Source organism: Aspergillus pseudoviridinutans (assembly GCF_018340605.1).
Source record: "Aspergillus pseudoviridinutans IFM 55266 DNA, scaffold_6, whole genome shotgun sequence".
Classification (NCBI taxonomy): Eukaryota; Fungi; Ascomycota; class Eurotiomycetes; order Eurotiales; family Aspergillaceae; genus Aspergillus; species Aspergillus pseudoviridinutans.
The window spans coordinates 154688-173330 of NW_025091286.1; the positions used below are offsets into that span (position 1 = coordinate 154688).

General features: G+C 49.2%; 7 protein-coding genes across 7 annotated transcripts; 1 reads left to right on the forward strand and 6 right to left on the reverse strand.

Annotated features, from left to right (window-relative positions):
* Window positions 1–258: 258 nt before the first annotated feature.
* Window positions 259–2341, reverse strand: Asppvi_008501 (uncharacterized protein; the record flags this gene model as incomplete). Its single annotated transcript, XM_043304370.1, has 3 exons — window positions 259–1735; window positions 1803–1970; window positions 2031–2341. The coding sequence occupies 3 exons, from the start codon at window positions 2339–2341 to the stop codon at window positions 259–261; spliced, it is 1956 nt and encodes a 651-aa protein (XP_043160305.1).
* Window positions 2342–5113: 2772 nt separating this feature from the next.
* Asppvi_008502 (uncharacterized protein) lies at window positions 5114–5650 on the reverse strand (the record flags this gene model as incomplete). The annotated part of the gene is made up of 1 exon (XM_043304371.1): window positions 5114–5650. One exon carries the CDS (start codon window positions 5648–5650, stop codon window positions 5114–5116), a length of 537 nt encoding a protein of 178 aa, XP_043160306.1.
* A 1342-nt stretch (window positions 5651–6992) lies between these two features.
* Asppvi_008503 (Fig1 domain-containing protein) lies at window positions 6993–7987 on the forward strand (the record flags this gene model as incomplete). The annotated part of the gene is made up of 3 exons (XM_043304372.1): window positions 6993–7002; window positions 7158–7521; window positions 7609–7987. 3 exons carry the CDS (start codon window positions 6993–6995, stop codon window positions 7985–7987), a joined length of 753 nt encoding a protein of 250 aa, XP_043160307.1.
* Window positions 7988–8060: 73 nt separating this feature from the next.
* Window positions 8061–9758, reverse strand: Asppvi_008504 (uncharacterized protein; the record flags this gene model as incomplete). Its single annotated transcript, XM_043304373.1, has 1 exon — window positions 8061–9758. One exon carries the CDS (start codon window positions 9756–9758, stop codon window positions 8061–8063), a length of 1698 nt encoding a protein of 565 aa, XP_043160308.1.
* An 80-nt stretch (window positions 9759–9838) lies between these two features.
* Asppvi_008505 (uncharacterized protein) lies at window positions 9839–10915 on the reverse strand (the record flags this gene model as incomplete). Its single annotated transcript, XM_043304374.1, has 1 exon — window positions 9839–10915. The coding sequence occupies one exon, from the start codon at window positions 10913–10915 to the stop codon at window positions 9839–9841; it is 1077 nt and encodes a 358-aa protein (XP_043160309.1).
* A 2294-nt stretch (window positions 10916–13209) lies between these two features.
* Asppvi_008506 (uncharacterized protein) lies at window positions 13210–14875 on the reverse strand (the record flags this gene model as incomplete). Its single annotated transcript, XM_043304375.1, has 4 exons — window positions 13210–13461; window positions 14265–14371; window positions 14426–14800; window positions 14854–14875. The coding sequence occupies 4 exons, from the start codon at window positions 14873–14875 to the stop codon at window positions 13210–13212; spliced, it is 756 nt and encodes a 251-aa protein (XP_043160310.1).
* Window positions 14876–16568: 1693 nt separating this feature from the next.
* On the reverse strand, window positions 16569–17210 carry Asppvi_008507 (uncharacterized protein; the record flags this gene model as incomplete). The annotated part of the gene is made up of 1 exon (XM_043304376.1): window positions 16569–17210. One exon carries the CDS (start codon window positions 17208–17210, stop codon window positions 16569–16571), a length of 642 nt encoding a protein of 213 aa, XP_043160311.1.
* Between the last annotated feature and the right edge of the window lie 1433 nt (window positions 17211–18643).

An 18643-nucleotide genomic window follows, 5' to 3' on the forward strand; every position in this document is an offset into this window, starting at 1 on the left:
TCTAATAGAAACTGTAGAGAGACGACTTGTTGGTATAAGTAGGAACTATACACCAATGTTACAGCAAGAGAATAAAGAAAAGGTCAGGCAAAGGGTAAGTAATCAAGACAGCTGCTTGTCATCGGCACCAATAGTGCTTTCCAGTAAACAGCGTGCATGACATAGGAGAAATGTTAAAAGGGCAAGAGTTCAACACCGACTGTGCCACTCATGACAGTCGAAAGAACCAGCAATGAGTCAACGCCTACTGGTAGGCAGTTACTGCTCAGAGGCCGCAGGAGGAAGGCTCAAAGGCTTCTGGGCGCCAGTGTCCTTCTCCTGCGCACGGAAGTTGGGGCTGGTGCGCTCGAAGTAGGTGTGCACGGAACCATGCAGGATATCGTCGTCAACATCGTCAGCATCGAACAGACCCTCTTTCTCCGCGACCCGGTCAGCCATGGCAGTCTCCCATTCCTTGCGGAACTCCTGGACCTTGGCCTGGTAGTCGGCACCGGCGTCATAGTGCTTGCCCTTGCCCATCAGGCGTTCCCACACCGAGAGGTGCTTAGGGTGGACGGCGGGGCCGTGGTACTCATGTTCGCGGCCCTCGCGGATGTACCGCCAGCGGCGTTCCTGCTCACGCAGGTCAAGTCCGGTGGTGTCGGGGAGGAAGAGCCAGGTGATGAGCATGCCGAAGAGGCCGAACCACGGGACGATGTAGAACATCTGCTGGGTAGTGGTGTAGGCGCCGACAATGGCGATGACTAGAGCACCGAGCTTGCCGGCAGCAGCAGACAGACCGTGAGCAGTGGCACGGATCGGGGTCGGGAAGACCTCAGCGGCCACGAGAAAGGTGATGCAGTTCGGGCCAAATTGGTTGAAGAAAGAGCTGAGGAAGTACATTGCCTGGAAGGAGTGGATGTGCATGGGCTCCTGGTAGTACTTGAAGGCAAAGGCAGGGATGATAAACATGATGAAACACATCAGGAATCCGATGATCTGCATCCACTTGCGGCCATAGAGCTTGTTATCAACAAACCAGGCGGCCATGTAGTAACCACACAGACTGACAGCGATGTTGACCAGGTTCCAGAGCCAGTTGGTCATCAGGGACGTGGAGTGGGGGCTGATGATCTTGATGAAGTTACCCTGGAAGAGCTTATTGCCATAGAAGAAGACGTCGTTCGCAAACCAGCCGCCAGCGGTGGCGATCAGACGGGGGGTGAAGTGCTTGAAGGTGAGGGCCAGGGACTGGCTGTCATAGCCTGTGACAGACGCCTTCTTCTTAGCGACGGCGAGCTGCTTGCTAGCGGCCTTCATGTGATAAGCACGGTAGTAGATCAACCACAATGTACCGACGGCAGGGATGCCGAACGACACTCGGTAGGTCCACTGGGTCGTAGTGGCGGAAATCGGGGGCGTTCCGTCGCCGTGGTGGAAGATGAGAAGCAGAATGATTAAGATCACCTGGTTGGCGAACTGGCCCCAGCCCTGCATCAGGAAGGCATTGATGACTTTGCGGCCCCGGTGCAGACGATCTTCGTGCGTGGAGATCTTGCCGGAGCCAACGCCGTTTTCCATGCCGATGGTGGCCGTCATCGGATACTCGCCACCCACGCCGATACTGTAGAAGAAGAGAGACCAGGCGTAGCAGATGATCCAGCCATTCTGGGTGACACCCCAGGCGGCCGTGAGCATCAGCAAACCAACAAACATGATTGTCGCATCCTGGATGAGACCCCAACGACGACCGATCCTATGTACAATGAGTGAGCAGCCATTCATCCAACATTTGTCCCGGAGGATAGCGCACAGGCACTCACCAGTCACCGAGAAAGCCGACCAGAATCTGACCGATCAGGATACCAACCACTTCCAGGTAGCCGGTCGCGGCGATCCAGTTCTTGTTGCATGTCTTGTGGGACTTCCAGCAGTCGGGAAAAGAGGACTGGAAGAGAGGCGTGACGTTTCCGATGGAGAAAAGGACGTAGCTGGTCTGTATTAGCAAGATAAGGACTCTTCCAAGCCAGCAGGCAGCGCACGCAGCTTACCCTTCCAAACCAAGACCGGCACCGGGCAGCACGGCGTTCTTCAGATAGTAGCCGACGGGTGATAAGGGGTCGGTCTTGAACATGTTGCGCAGCCATGAGAACTCGGAACGAGCCTCGGTGACGTCCGTAGACGCCACGAAGCGGAGGCGCCGGCCGATAGGGAGGTCGGCCCAGTACTGGCCGTCGACATTGTAGCTGTCGCACGGCCGCATCAGCCTGTCGAAGGCTTCTTTCTCATGCAGTTCCATCTCATCAAAGGTAGTCTGGTCGCCCTTGGCGTCGGCCAGGGTGTGTTCCGCTGAATCCGCCATCTCGACCTAGATGTAATCCGACGCAGAGCTGGTGAGGTCAGTATATGTTGAAGAACTCCAGAGCAAGAGTTTGCTGAAGTTGGTACCTGTGTGTCCGGACCAGTGGGAAAGACGAGCCCAAACAGAGAATGAGCTAAGGATGCGAGGTTTGCACACGAGATGATACCTGGACAGGCGGAAATGGCAAGGCTTAAATAACACAAGAGCCATGACGGGCCTCAATATGGAAGGTCGTAAAAAAGAAAAAAAATTAGCCACCTTGACGCCACCAACTGAGGAGTGTATGCACGTTCTTTTCAATATACACGAAGCACGTTTCTCGATGGCAGACACTGGATGGTCTATCACATTGCTGCCTTTACATCGAGTGCACACAATTATCCCCGAGACAGATCCTTCCTTGGGCTAGTTAATCTTCTCGAACTCCAGGACCCCACTCGATCAACTAATCAGCATCAGGTTGACTGAAATATAAGCGAACTTAATGGTGTTTGTGGCCGATGGGCTGGCTTGCAGCAATGAGCTTAGCAAACTTGGCAACGCCAACCGTTCCACTTGGATTCAAATAAGCCTTGCCATGGCTTTTTCTGAGCCGGATCTGAGTTTTCGGAATTAGCGGCATTGATCGGTTTGAACCTAACGAGCCTGATGTTGATGAGCCAATGCCTGTTAAACAATGACATGCTCTTAAGGGTGCACCAAGACCGCAGGGCAGTGACTGTATATGAACAGAGCCTTCTACATCAGCTTTAAGGGTGCTTAAAACACCATATTCCTTGTCTTCCAATACCATATTGACAGGCGTAATAACGCCCTTCGCAAGTGCGTGGTACTGTTGACTAGAGCAGGCAGCACATTTGCTCTCCACCAGCATGGGGTCACATATCTCCGCACGGGGTTCTCAGTTCTCCATGCTAAGAATATTAGATTCTCTGGACTCCGTATGATATTCTGATATTGTCATGTTAAAAGGAGAAAACACCACGGACCTCTAGTTTTCATATGGGTGACATTTGCCTTGCCTGCCCAATAAACAGCTGAGATTTGAGCACGCTGACACCTAATGCCTGCCCGCTAATGGTGCCTGTAATTTTAGCCTGCTGCTCACTAAGCTTTACCAATATCCATGGCGAAAACTTGTTGGTGGCATTTCACTCTATAGGTTTACTGTTAACCATATTATTCTTACTGTAATTAGTAATGGATTTTAGGATTTATCACCTCTCAGGCATTCTAATCTAACTAATTAGATCGTGAGATTACTACCATGGTTCAACAAACTGATGGCAGTGAATTCTGAAAACTTCTTTTATCTAATATCACTGTTTTTTAGTATATATGTTAGTTAGATTAATGAACTTAGAAGAATCAGACCTTCATCCTTGTTTATTATAAATACTAGTGGTTTCAGTAGCAATGATATTAGCAGGGATACTATGACACCTACTAAGTATTAACTCTCCCTATGAAAAGTAACCTTAGAAGGTCCGCGACAATCTCCGCGGAGTATAATCTACCAGATCATACATCGGGGTTGTTGATCATTGAAACTGTATGAAGTAGTATTCTAGGCAGCTACTAACCACAACACCAAAGGCCACAAATCATCAGCCCAGAACATGCTTATATACTACCAAACCTCCTAAGCCGTCAGGCCCAATGACAGAAACGTAGACCATCCCATCTTAGCTGGATGAAATAAGTAATGATGAGCAATTCCTAGATTCTGGTCCCTGAAGTGCGAACCAACCATGTGCTGTGTCCACGTTCTAAGCCTTGCCAAGCTCATAGGATTGGCCGCATGGGTCCCACGACTGCTTCTGCCAAAGCTTCCATGCATCCCCAAGCGAGGTCTGTGCGAGCTGAAAACGACATTCTATTCGCAGCAGCAGCAGGCAATATCAGCGTTTCTGTAAATTGGATGCAATGACTGCTCCGGTAGCCTATTACTTTTACTCTACGTATATACACCCACACACATGCGCGTCCCCAAGGACATCTGCACATGGTTTCGGTAAAATCTTTTTTTTTTTTTTTTCTTTTTTTTTTTGGTAGTTGGGTGGTGTCAGGATAGCTTGCGAAACACTCAAGCACGAGTTTAGAGAAGTATTTATTGAGAGATGCTCCATCCCATGACGAACTCATTCTGGTGAGGAACTCAATTTCTCCACCATTCTGTTTTCAGTTTCGAGTCCAGCATTTTCCACACCCTATGTTCGTATGTGCCTGATTTGTAGCAGGCCCTGCTTATATAGCACTTGTGGAAGACTACTACCCAGGGTTCTTGTTGCTTTGGAGTGCACTATAGCGGTTCCAAAGCTTATGCAAATAAATAAAGTCGTCAAAACAGCCGAACGCCCTGATCTGTCGCAATCTGATGGATATCTCCCTCTTCATCATGCGCTTTCCCGGTTCCACCATCATAAACAGGGATTAAGCCCTCAGGAACGGAGGGACATAGTTCCCACATGTACTTGCTAGTCAACTCTGTATAGAGAGGCTATAAGCAAGGAATTTCAACCCGCATAAAGCCAGTGTATTGCGGATCGTACAGCGTCTCAGGATACCGCCCATCGATCATACCAACGAAGCCATAAGGTTGACTGTGCCTTTGAGGGGTCTCCCCCCGGCGGGAACAGGACTAGCAACAATCGATTTAAGTGATTGTTCATCAATGATAGTGCATCCTTCAAATCGACCATAGCCGCGGCCTTTACTAGTACAGAGATACTCAGGCAAATGTTGGCGAACCTGTTCAATGCTGGCCCTGTCCTAGAACTTCTTGTCAGAGAAGATAACATCCTTACATAATTCCTTTACTAGTTGTTCTGCAGTTGAATCAGGCTCTGGGTCCTCTGGTTCTTTATGATGATCTGTATAGAGATCGGACTCAATCGAATAGTTCATGATCTGAGTAAGTTTATCCATGGCGATAGGCCATAGTTTGTCCGACTCAGCAGTGTAGACTGTTCGATAGATCATATAGCCCCAGGGGAACTTCGAATCCAGCAAGGGAATTAGAAAGCGTGTTGTCAGACGTCTTTGTTGTTCTGACCATGACTCTTTTCTCCAATTATTTGAATAGTAGCCGGCAAATTCTGGGTGCGACCATCGCTGGCGCCAGGATGGGTGATAGAACGAGTCGTCGTCAATTTCGTCCACTTGTTCGTTTATTGAAGCTGGGTCTGGAGATGGCGCGGAAGAAGAAGAAGATGGGATAGAAGTCATATTCAAAAAGTGAAAGACCATAAAGTATCCGAAGAGCAGCAGGAGAAAGAGATAGTAGATGATGGCCATGTAGGGATCCATTGTGTGGGACAGGAAAAGTCGGCGAACTCTGAGTGGGAAGTGATTCCATATTTCTAACTAGCGTGGCGCCAGGGCTGTACCTACTTTATGCCTCTCCCTTGATGATGAAATCCAGCGTTGATCGTATCCTCCTGATGATGTCTTCTCCGCGGGAGATGAGAGGGCTTCGGGGACGCATCTGCGAGTCAACATAGTCCGTCAATGATTCCCTTGCAAAAGGCCCCTCGTGGTTGGTGCCGGGCTGGTCCAGAGAGCTCATGAAGTCAAACGGAGAACAATTTTAGTTCGATGTAAATGTGAGTTAGTTGGCTGATAGTCTTCTTTCTCTGCTCTGGAGTTGCCAGAGGCCATCATAACGATTTCCCAGGCAATTTCTCCATAAGGACATATTCGACGCCGATCGGATCCGCAGTCTCAAAGTTATAATCAAATGCTCTCGGAGACGGGACGTCTGTCCTGCTCAAAAATTGAAGTGTTGCGACTTCGCTTCGCATAATGTAGTGTTGAAGATCCGGCGGTGGCGACGTGGCATTGAATCTTCTAATGCGCGCCAGCCAGCTGATTCGGTCTTCAAACTGAATTTCAATATAATAGTTCATGCCGCCCATTACCGAGAAACGCTTTGCATAATCATACTGCAGCAACTGCGGCAAATAACAGGGAACACCATGGCGCAAATGGCTTGCTCGAGCGAGGAGTACTTGGGGCGTTGATTTTGGTCAAGAGCATTTGATCTCCTTCGCTCTGCTTCTTGAGCAATAGGGTCGTATAGCTGTTCTTCCTGTTTAATAGTTAGTTGATGCGGCGTGTAATGGGGATATTGACACTTCCCAACTAGGACTAGGACAGCTATGACCTTCTGAGCCAAGATGTTTGGCGCAGAGATGGCGAGCACAGATGATGGATTTTCCATATGTGCGAACACATGTTTTGCTGCAGTTTGTGAGATCACAATTCCACATGGCCATCTCAGTAAGATGAAGTTGACAGATTTGGCTATAATCCGATTTGTTCGAGGATAGTTGGTAGATGACTGAGAGGCTAGTGATGATGAGGAGCAGCTTAGCTGCAGCAAAATCCGATCTAAGCACCCAACCCCTCCTTATTGCTTACTCTCAGCTCATGTAGCTAAACTAGAGAAGAAAAAGCGCATATAAGCCTTGATGAAGTGTCACACGTCCTGCTTCACTTTCCCACTTTATCCCTTTATGCTATAATCTATGTATCAATAATTGGTCGAATACATGAGATATCTATCTGCCGCATCCATCAACTGAACCATCCCATAAAATGAGATTCCAAACCAGCAGCTATTATAGTATGAAACTACCTAGTCTTCACAATGTCATCCTGTATGTGGGGTCAGGCTGACACAGAGTTCAGGATGGATTTCCATGATCGGGTACAACCATGTTATAATGGTCGTCTGTTCAATTACAATCATCCTTCTATGTAAGGCTTAGTGCACAGTTTGCTCAATCTTTGAACGCTGTACTCACAAATCCAGCAATCCTTCTCGCCGGATGCACCTCCTCCAACGGCCTGAGCAATGTCTATTTGGTTTCACTGCAGTACAGAAATGCCAGCACCTCAGTCACTAATGATCCCGTGCTGGTAAACCCAGGCATTGCGGAAAAAGTCTACAATGTCTCGCACGGCAATAGCACAATTCGCGAAGTGCGCGCGGGGTACATGGGTCTCTGTTTGACCCTGAGCAACGGGGCGCAGTTGTGTTCTGGCAGTGCGGCGGCGCTGGCTAGCATGGTCAAGGCGGAGGGGATACAGGGCAACGACACTGGCGCGGCTGACCCACTGAATCTGATTTGGATTGCGCAGAATTTCAAAGAAAAGATTGTTTTTGATGGGTTGATGTAAGTTGTGGCAATCTTTTTCCCATAGTTATCGCTTGTCTACGTACGGATGTTTATAGGCCTAGAGTGTGATGCTAACATGAACAGATTCATCGCTGTGGTCTTGACCTTCCTTTGCTTTATTCTCTTGTCGACATTTCCAGGATGGCACGAAGAAATCGACGAGAATGGGTCGGAGCGCGAAGTCAAGCCGTTCCCCTCTAGGCCGGTTTCGCAGGCTGCGCTGGGGTTGAGTGCGCTGGGGTTCATGTTCGGCTTGGTCTCCATTCTTTGGCAGCATGTCAATAGTAGTGCTGCGGGGACCATGTCCGAGAGCCTCACGTATGGGGCCATCCAGGGCCATGTCGGGACGGCGGCGATGATTCTCGGATGGGCTGCTGTGGTCTGTTTGGGGATTATTGCTCTGGCATTGCTGATTATGATCCTGAGTATTCGAATGCTTGCCAAGTTGACTGAGGAGGACTAGGCCTTATTTTGATATGTGTCTGAGCTGAGGAATTGAGAACAAGAGAACAGTATAACACGAGATGTTTCTTAGGCTATTTAGGAGTATAGGTACGCTGAGAGTGGCTACTCCTAGGCTGTGTGACTGCCTCTTCAGAGAGGGATGTGGCATACGAATTATACGAAGCATCCGAAGCAGAAGCGAAACTCTCCCCTGTATCGGAAGATACAACTCTAGGCCTAGAAATAAAGCCCCTCAGTCCAAGAAACAAGACAAAGGGCAGCAAAATAACCAGGATGGCCGCAGTCAGGCCGGCCTTAATACCCGACGCCAGTGGACGTGTCCAGATCAATGCTAGCGGTATTGCGACAAAGGCTGCTATTCCAAGAGCCCAGAGAAGCAATGAGCGCGTTGTTGGGGGAATACGCCTCAGCAGGCGCGTAACGAGTTTCGGGAAAGCAGAGCGAAATTTGGGATCGGACCTTCGCCAGTAGGGTACACCCACAAGGCCTAGGAGGGCAAGTATGATTACAAGGGTAACTGAGCCCTGCACACCTCGGTCGATATCACGGGTCCAGAGCACGGCGACAGGTGCTACTGCAACAGTGCCGATAAGCAGGGTGAAACTGACTGGGAACCCGACCACCCTCCATAACTCAATCCCAGCGGTACGGCCCTTCATCMCTATCCAGGACCAGGTTGCTTTGATGCTCCGCTCGAGTGTGCTTCCGAACCATTGCAAGAGCAGCAACATCGACAGAGACCGCACCTGTACTGGGAGGCCGTGTTGTTCCGCATATCGCCTAACATCCTGCTTCACGCTCTGCTTCAGATTTCCCAGCCATTGACTGCGCATTGTGAGCCGCATCAGGTACGCGAATGTCGTAACAGTAATGGCAACAACGAAGAAGTTCCACAGCGGGGCCCCTGAGTCTTTCAATGGCTCGATCTGCATCCCGAAAATAGACGCTGAAAACGATAGCGGAATGAAGAGAAATGCCAGCTCGGTGAGGCGTGTGACGGCGTGCGCTTCGTCGATGGAGCGTCGACTGTCCAGGAGACCCATATTGGATGTCAAGGATGAAGATGCACGCCGGAGTCTGGTGAGCATCTGATCGATCTCCTGGAAGAGATCTGCCACGTTTCTTATAATGTCTGGGTTGCCCTCGGAGGTTGCTGCAGATGTATCGGCTGGAAATGTGAAACCAAAGAAAGCCACAAAGCTCTTGGTCGATGCTTTGAGATCCAACAGCTCTCTCTCAGCTTTGCTGATGAGCTGCCGCCACAATGCCAGTCGATCCTCCATCTTCGTGTCGTCGAGGATATCGACCTCCACATCGCTTAGGATCTGGTTGAGCACCCGGAGCAAGGTTGAGGTGTCTTGACCAATGACCTCAAACAAGATATCTAGTACATTTATGGGCGCTGTATGTTCGCCAGGTATATCTTGTATCGCCTGCCGGGTGGACCTTGTCTCGTTAAGCTCCTCCTGGAGCGTGCTCAGGGCATCGCCTGTTAGAAGTGCACTCTCCAGATCAATTGTAATGGTCTTTCGGGGAGCCATCTGCCTGACCAAAACCTGGAAGCTCGTCCTTACGTTCACCTTCCTCCTATCAAGTCGTGGTCTGCGTCGCCTGAGCAGCCGGTCCAATACTGGACGTGGTGTCTCCTCTCGCCGTGGGTTTTCGATCGGAATCGCAAAACCCTCTGCGGTATCATCGCCCTGGATTATCAGGACTGGTCGAGTTCCTGTACCATTATTATCACGATCGCCAGCTTCAATCATAGCCATTTTCGGGATCTGAAGTGTCAAATCATGGCTGACGCTAATCGTMGGTAAAGGATCAAGCAACATGACAACTACAATTCCAGTCAGTCTTTGCGGATATCAACCTCCAGGGGCCGTAATGGCTCACCTGTTTCATACTCCATATTCTCGGCTTGCTTTCTCCAAATCGATGCCCGTTCCACCAACCCAAACTCACTCATCTCCTTTGCCGTCCCGCGCGGATCAACGCGCAGATCCCACTCAGAGCGAAATATATTCGTCACGGCTTTGAGACTAATGCTTGAATTGCCGGAGATATACTCTAACCCAGAACCCTGCAAATCAAGCAGGTCTTCGCGGTCGCGTTTGGAAAATAACGGTGGATGACGATACACGGGCCGAAACCACTGGATCGACACATATGACTTGTTCAACCTAGCCGTCTTCCATGACCTCGCCGGTGGATCATCATACTGCGCGCCACCGTAACCCGAGTTCAACAGATGCTCCTCGAAGAACTCGGGAGTAATCCCAAATGTCTCTCCCAAGGCGTCAATAGTTTCCTTGGACAGATCCTCAACGAGAAAGACGCGCCCTTTCAATCCCTCCCGCATGCCGTGGAAGCGGGGGATCATTAGAGGACTCTCAATCTCCACCCTCGTCGCGGTACTATCGTCGTAGTACTCATACAGCGTGATGGATGTTCTCTCCACGCGCGGAAACTTGCGGATATTGCCGTGCTTGATGTGGTCGAATACGCTATCTGCGCGGTCCAGAACGCGATCGTAGGGTTCACGCGGAGGGCGTTTTTCCCTTTCCAGTTCTTTGGCCGCCGGCAGCTGTGCTCGCTGCTGTCCTGGCGACGGCGGCGGCGATGGCGGCAATGGGACAGACCAAGGCTGGATGAAGGTATCGTCGCGATCAATCGCCTCCAGGGATGGCCTCGCTGCATTTCCATTTCTTTCTCCAGGGTCACTGGCCGTGGACGATCCATCGCGAGACTCAGGTAATGGAACTCGCTCAGGGTTTCTGCCGAATGTGTCTAAATCGTCTCGCAGAAAATCATCCAGCCAGATCGGTAGTTTTGGCTTTGGCTTACGCGCCTTTCGGGCAGCGACCCCCGCTTCGGCCTGCTGCTGCTTGATCCATTCCACGGTGTGACGAGATGGTTGCTGAGCCATTGGATTGGATTATGCTATGGCCTGCAGTTGCTATTTTACCTTCTCGGATGGAAGCTCCAGTGTGTACATTATGTGCTGTTATTAAACTGTGTTCAGGTGAATGGCTCGGTCAGAGCTGACAATTCGACTAGAAGTGGAGGTGCATGGCTAGTGTGAGTGAGATGCTGAGTTGGCCAGCTCCTCTTTTTAGGGGTGGTCAAGATGTCTAACCATAGCAAACATTTAAAGCAGAAGTAAATAGACTCTCATTCTCCTATGAAATGTGATTTCTCATGTAGCAATATGTGTATTTGCCCATTGGGGACAGTATAAAGCTCCTGGCTACCTAAAATAGTTAAATAAATACAGTGTCAAAGCCATTCAAATTTCACAACAATATATTTATATACATTTGTATGCCTGTTCCATTTATTAAGAAAATAGGTGAAGATAAATATATGTATTGACTGTCAAGTATTAGTCCAGATCCCATACCGAACAATCGCCTTTTCTTCATTATGCGTTGCTGGATGGCAGGACGGAGCAACACCGGTCTTGCTTGTTTCATCCGAAGAACTATCGAGCTGACGTCTCATCTTGTTGAGTGTTTGCGACAACGTAAGGGATAAGGGTGATGACAGCCAATCAGCTAGCCTGACGTGCTCTGACTTAGCTGAACTTATCTGCCAAAAGAGTGTAAGGAGCGCGAAGCTTCGCACATTGACCATTAGAACAACTTTAGGGCGTCAACTGTGGCTAGGGTGGTGAATGGCATTTCCGTGGGTAATACATGGCCTTGGGTTTATTCACTGCTAAAGAGTACAGAGAATTCACTGCTCAATAGTATGGAAATCTCTTACCTCCCCTCAGCCAGCCTTTCTCACCTTACCACCTCCTGCGTTGCACCGTTCTCCATTACATTCTTATCTACCCTGCTCAAGTTGATCTTACAAAGCATCCTGGCCAGAAGAGACTTTGCTAGGTTTGCCATTTTGTGGCTTTGTTCTAGATGCTGTGGAGCAACCCTTTATAACATCTTTGAAGGAAGAGACTTCAAGCCGTCCAACAAACCAAAGAGGTCGACACCTGTCACCTCTTTAGATCATCACACGGTTAGAAGGTACTTTGGGCTCAACGACGCCCAGCCGTCTAATGAAGCCACAAAAATCTGGGTCTCTGGGAGATCCCAGAGCAGTACTTTCTTGCGGTCCCTCCGCATCTAGGTAAGAAATATCCATACTTATTGCGTTTGGCATGATTGTAACACATTTCAGAGGTTTCAATGCGAGAGTTTGATACATTTACCAGATTCTCGGACACTTCTTTACGTTTACCAGCTGAAGCTATGGCACGGTCCCTCATAGACCAGATACTTGGTGCGGCAATGACTCCAAGAAGAACTAGAGTGTCTTAACGGACAACTACGAGCATGTATACTGGGGAAAAGGCATCTTCGCCTTGAAACCTGTTTCTATGAGCGAAAATCAGAAAACTCTCGAGTTGGAGCTCTACTGGCTGCGTCCAGTGCATCTTCAACTGTGCTCCTAAGCGATAAACAATGTTTCGAAGAGTCTCTGGATGGCAGCGATAAGAACGCTGTTCTCTGCAACTTGGAAAAAAAGACAGTTGATTTCATCTGGCCACGAGATTCGGATGGAGACGGACACTTTCGGATAGCTGAAATTCTGAATGGTGTGGAATGAGCGAGTTCATAGATCGTAAGATCTGGGAGTGGGAAGATATCAAACATGGGCATCTATCAAGGATGGATGCACCATTATGAGGTCTCGCTCTCCCGTGAAGAGGACCTTACCAGCATGGGCAATGTCGATCGAAGCTATACTGCCTCATCCTTAGTGGTAAGCCATGCCCGCCACTCAAACAGTGGTTAGTTGGATCTTGGACGAAGCGCCACGATTTGATGCTCCGAGCAACTGGGATTTTCTCTGGCAAACTTGCGCGGCACTCGTTCTTTTGAGAAGGCCTTCAGCGGTTAGGCCGCTTTTCCCTCAATTTCCGTCCCAATCATCGTCCTATCAATGGACTAGCCGTTTCACTTATAATGTCAGGTTTACTTTCTGGGACCTCCGTCATGGAGACCGCAGCGGATGTAATTCTACGACTCGTGCCTCCCCTCACCCAGATAAATGGTACGCCAGAACAAAGACGCAATACCTTATCAAGTGGCTTGGATACGATGATCATGAGAACACCTGGCTGGATGAAAAGGACCTCGATCACGCGCGAGACCTCCTCAACGAATTTGAGCACCAGCAGGGCGTAGCTCCTTATCATACAAGCTTGACCTACCCAAATCATGGCGAATCCACCCGGTGATATCCGTCGCCCATCTTGAGCGATATCCGCAAGGAAATGACCCCTTCCAACGACCGAAACCAGACCAACCCGGCCCCGTTCAGGTCGAAGGGCAAGACGAATATGAAATCGAGAGGATCATCGCAAAACGCACACACACCACAAAGGCAGGCAGAACTGCGTTGTGTCTCCAACTCATCTGAGGTTATCTCGTTACGACCTCGCGGGCAGCTGCGTTGGCGAACCCAGGCCTAACGCCATCAGTTGCTTGGTTATATGGGCAGGTAAGTTCCTACCCATACTGGAAATCTTGCTACTAATGCATCTGGTAAAGGAATTGCCCATACCATGCGTCGTCGGCTTGGAAAACAGAACTGTGGGGTGTATGACTGGCGAGTTGCTTCGGCTATAGAAAGTAATCACTTGACTAATAAGTGAACAAGTGATGGGACGACCTGAAATTCAAGAAGCTTTTCATCCATCTGTCCTACCTTCACGCGGCATATGATCCTACGCCTACTACATCCAGAATAAGGCCATCCCATAGATTCTCTCCGGAGGGCAGTTACTTTTATTTCGAAGTCTCCAAGACACTCCTTGAAGCAAAGATAGTGGTTAAGAATTTGGGAGAATATTATACCGCTATGATTATGGATATGAAGCCCTAGGCTGACGCGACATCGTCCGGGCACCCTCTAGTCTGGTGGTATTATATCTCTATAGAATTCAATGGAGCTAGGATATGAGAAGTGACCGTTAAGCATAACAACAGTATAGCCAGAATTTTATGAATCATTCAGAATCTGTTCACTCAAACTCCGTATCAGCGTCAATATCCACCTCAGGCGGCGCCGTAAGGATCATAGAATCGAATAGAGGAAGGCAATTTTCCAGTGGTAGATGCGGCCACTCTCTGCGACGCCAAGTGCATCGCATGACGCACCATGGTTCTTAGAATCGTATACACTTTGTCTAAAGCGTGGTTGTTGAATCCGAATGCAAACTGTTGCCGCGCTGATAGATAGGACTAAAATATCTTTTTGTATTGGATTACCTTGGACTCATTGTCGATCCGGATAAAAACCCAGCGTTGACCATCCGTAGCAATGCCGTAGATGCATGCATCTTGGCGAATGGCCTTTCGGGCTCTGTGTATTGCTCCTATCATTTTTATCAGTCTTTAGGTTTAATAGACAAGCCCAGTATGCTGCTTACCCATATATGCGAAACAGCAGCCTTGTGTGTCTGCGTAATAGCCCACCTCAGTTTGAAATATGACGACGTTTACCCCTGCATCTTCCTCATCATCATGCCAGATAGTCCAAGGAGCGCGAATCTTTAGTCTCCGAGGTCTGCCATAGTATTGCACATCGACCATTATACCGACTTTAGGGCGTAGTACGATTGGGGGCTCCTTTTCGTGAAACTCTTTTCGTGGAACTACTGTCATCCCAGCTTCAAGTGCAATAGCTGAAGTCAGGAGGACCTTCATCGTTGCGTCTGCTAAAGGCCCTTCGACTGTCCAGAGGTAAGAACGCGTAAGCGGTGTATTTCTCCACCGCAGACACGCAAGTGCGTCAATCACGTTCGCTATACATATTAGTATTCATGAGGAAGCAAATATTAAATTCAGAGTGACCTACTTGGGAAATCTGGTGCCTCCATTATATCAGAACGCCATATCTTTTCGTCGTCTGCAGCGGTGCCGAACCGCAGCCCGAAAAGAGACGCCTATCGATTGGGAAACATCTGGTTCTGAGGATCTCTACATCCTCACTTGAAGGAGCTTTTAGCGTATTTGGACTTTTCTCGGGTATCTCTGTATCTGATGATCCTGCATCAGAGTCTGCAGTCCTGCGTCCACAGAAAAGGGCTTTGAGCTTCCCCATCGTTGGCGACATTTTGCGTTGTGAGAGATTTATCAGTGGTGGACCGGTGTTGAAGACTGGGAAGCTGCTGTTTGTAAATGAAGGAATCACTTTTGACGTTTTGCACGTGCAGGGAACCCACTGCAACAAACCGTGGATCTAAAATCATCGTTTGTGATGCATTCTATGCATCGACTGTTATTTCCTCATCAATCCTCAAGAGATAACTATTTGCCTTCTACTTGTTGAGCGAGTGTTCAAGTCTAATGTAAATGAGTATTGGCAGGCCCTCGTCAGATGAACGGTGTAATGCTCTTTGATCAGGATTTCAGAACTCGTCAGCTTCTCGATCCTTGAGGATAAAGATGACTGGTATTTTGTCGAGATCCGTCTTCTCCGATACAGCAGGGTTACAACGTGGAGATAACTATCGAATCTAAGACGCCAAGTAATCCAATGTACCTCTGAAGGCCTCTTTAGAAACTTTTAACTGTACGTGGCGTAAATGCTCATTCTTTGCACAATAAAGTCCTTGCTCTAGGTGCTGAGAATGCTTGAAGCATCTACTTCCACTGGGATAAGTTCGCTATCTCTGCGTAAATAAAACCTGCACTTCAATATAATTCCATGTCGGGGATCAGATGGACTCATAATCTCATATAATAAGCTTGTAGTACTCTATATGTGCATGTGTAGTGCGCAGCACAGCTGCATTCAACCCAGCGGGGTAAGCACCTAGGTGGCAGCTACTAACACAAACTCCATGCTAATGCATAAGCAGCATGACCATACCCACCAGTAATTTGCTGACCTTAATGACTCACACTTTAGTCCAGGTACTTCTCTGAGTAATCTTCAAGGATTATCAGGGAGTCTACTTTACTTTATTGGATGATGGAAGTAGACGCAACGCGAATTCGCTTGCATTTAGTACAAAGGAAACAGACTAAGTACATGTCCAATGATTATTGCCATATAGTAATGGCTTGCAGTTGAGACAGACAGTGCGAACGAATGGAATGACTCAATGATGGCAGCTTGCAGAAGCTCAAGTCTGAGTCACAAAACTTGCAGTCGGCCCTGCAGAGTCCTCGAATTGAGGACAGGAAACGTAGGGAGGATACATCCTCGGCTTTCTGGTTTTCCTTCTTTTTTTTTTTTCATGATTTCTGGCTTTGATGCAAGAGCAATAGTTTCGTTCTTGTAGAGAATCGAAATCAAAGCGTAAGGCAGTTCAAAACAGCTTCGCAGAATTCCAGGTCAAAATATGGAAAAGCCAATCATTGAGAGGCGTTGCAAGCTTGCATTACTGCCAACACAAGCAGGAAGAAAGAATCTGGTGCCAGTGGGACTGAGTCGGCGCTGCTGGCCCCTGACGCTCAGCGACGGTGGACTTAGAGCGTCCTTGACTCGTCTTCCTGTCTGGTGTGGCACAGAGCATTTGAGGCATTGTTGTTGTTGAAAGCGGATACAGAAACAGCTCACATAATTCAACGATAGTATCCAGTTGGTCGGTAGATGCGCGAAGGAGATTCCTTGGAGCGCTCAACACGGTCTGCCGCATCAGAGTCGTACAGAGAGCCGCGGGACGATCCACGTGGAGATTGGTAGACGATCACACGGCGACGCTTGAGGGTGCGGGGCTCGCGCTCAATGATCTCGTTGACAGCAACAGGTTGCTGTGTGTTTGCCTGGCGAGGCGCGATGGGGTATGTGCGATCGTAGCTGATGATAGGGGCCACAACCTGAACTCGGGCTTGGGTCTGAGTCTGAGCCTTTCCTTTCTCCTTGCGCTGCAGACGCATGCCATCCTCGATCGCGAGGAGGAGGCCCCGGACAGCGACGCAGTCCCGGGGGATCTTGACCAGTGTGGGTTGGCTCAACTCGCGGTCGATGACAGACTTGGCCTTGCCGTTCTCACTGTAGAGGTACTCCGCTACGTCGAGGGCGTACTGGTGACCACGGTCACAGAGGGAGCGGCCCTCCTGGTGGACACGCAGGGGCTCCGCGCATTGCAAGCAGTGGCTGGCATGGCGCTCGAATGCGGTCATGACGTATTCCTCGTCATCTTCGAGCTCGCGGACGCGCAGCACGGGCGCGATGGGCTCGGGGCTCTCGATCAAGGCGGGCATGGTGTATGATCGACGAGGGCGGACAGCTCTGCGAGTTGAGATTCTTCTGATGAGGATTCGTTCACGTAGGGACGACAAGAGAGACGGTGGGTGGAAGAGACGACGCGACGAGTCGTAGGGCGACACCGTGACTGCTGTGGGTGAAGCAGGGAGTGAGGTGATTGATTGCTTGGAGCTCTCTTGCTGGTAGACGTTGATGCGATCCAGAGCAGCGTTAAAGAAGTAATAGCAGCGTAGAAGATATTATAAACGTGAAAGTAAAGCGATGTTAGGGGTAGTGACAGACAAAAAAAAATATCGAATGAGAGGAGGGAGATTGAGGTGATATATAGTCACCTGGAAGAGAAGGCATCCATAGTCCAAAGCAGAGTATATAAGACTGGGACTAACAGAAAAGGGTCTAGTGATGGAGTCGATCGGTCTAAAGATAGGATGACGGCATTGGTCACAAGCGGATGTTCAGAAAAAACGCCTTGTGGCCTGTGGAATAGTGGGGGGTGAAGAGCGGGAGGGTGCGCACGGCTGCCTGGCAGATGATGCTATTCCCGTTCCACTCTTAGTGCCTGGTGTTTGACTGGGGCGGATGACTCGATGGGTCCTCAGGCTCCCACAAAACGCTGCGAATGGCCAGTCTGCTGTGGCTGGTGCATGCAGGCAGTGCTTTTAGCCTTTGTTTTCTTTTTTTCTTTAATTCTGGCCAGGAAAAGGGCGTCTGCTGCGACACTGTCGGCCACAGTTCCTGCTTGTTGGTTGATTCCTGGTCTTGTGATTGGCCTAAATGCCGTAACTGGCGGTCAACTCCCCCCTTCGAGACCATCCAGGGATGGCTGCAGGATCACTATTCCGCATGTCCACTGGAGGTCTAGTCCGTCATCTGTCATGATTTATGACTCCATGTGGTGTGGATGCTGCACAAAAGGGTACAAGTGACATGCAGATAGTTGCATCTTGCAGCCCGTCTAACTGACTTTAGGGATGTCCAGAGTACTCTAGTCCTGGTTTACTCGTAGCGATCCTTGTCGGTTACCTATTCGGGATTCGGGGAGGATTCGAGTCAGGATCACAACAGGGAAATGTCGGATTTTCAGCTGGAGTGTGAACACTGCGAAAGTGTCCTGTCCAACTGTGGCTTGACGCTCTCGTGTTCCTACCGCTCATCCCCCCTTAGAGCGACACCATTTTCCTCAACAGCCACTACTACCATCATTATTGACTTTCGTTCTAGTTACTCATTGAAATGGTACCATCATAGGCATAGATTTTATCGCCGACCATCGAAACAATATTTCCGCTATAGGCTCTTGCATCTTGTTGACTTGGAATTATTGGTCTTCCTTTGCCCGCCAGGCGACATGTTGACGCGGTGCAACCGCTCTCTAGATCTCGAATAATTCCTGAGACGCGGGACGGTTTCAGACCAATATACCGGTAGC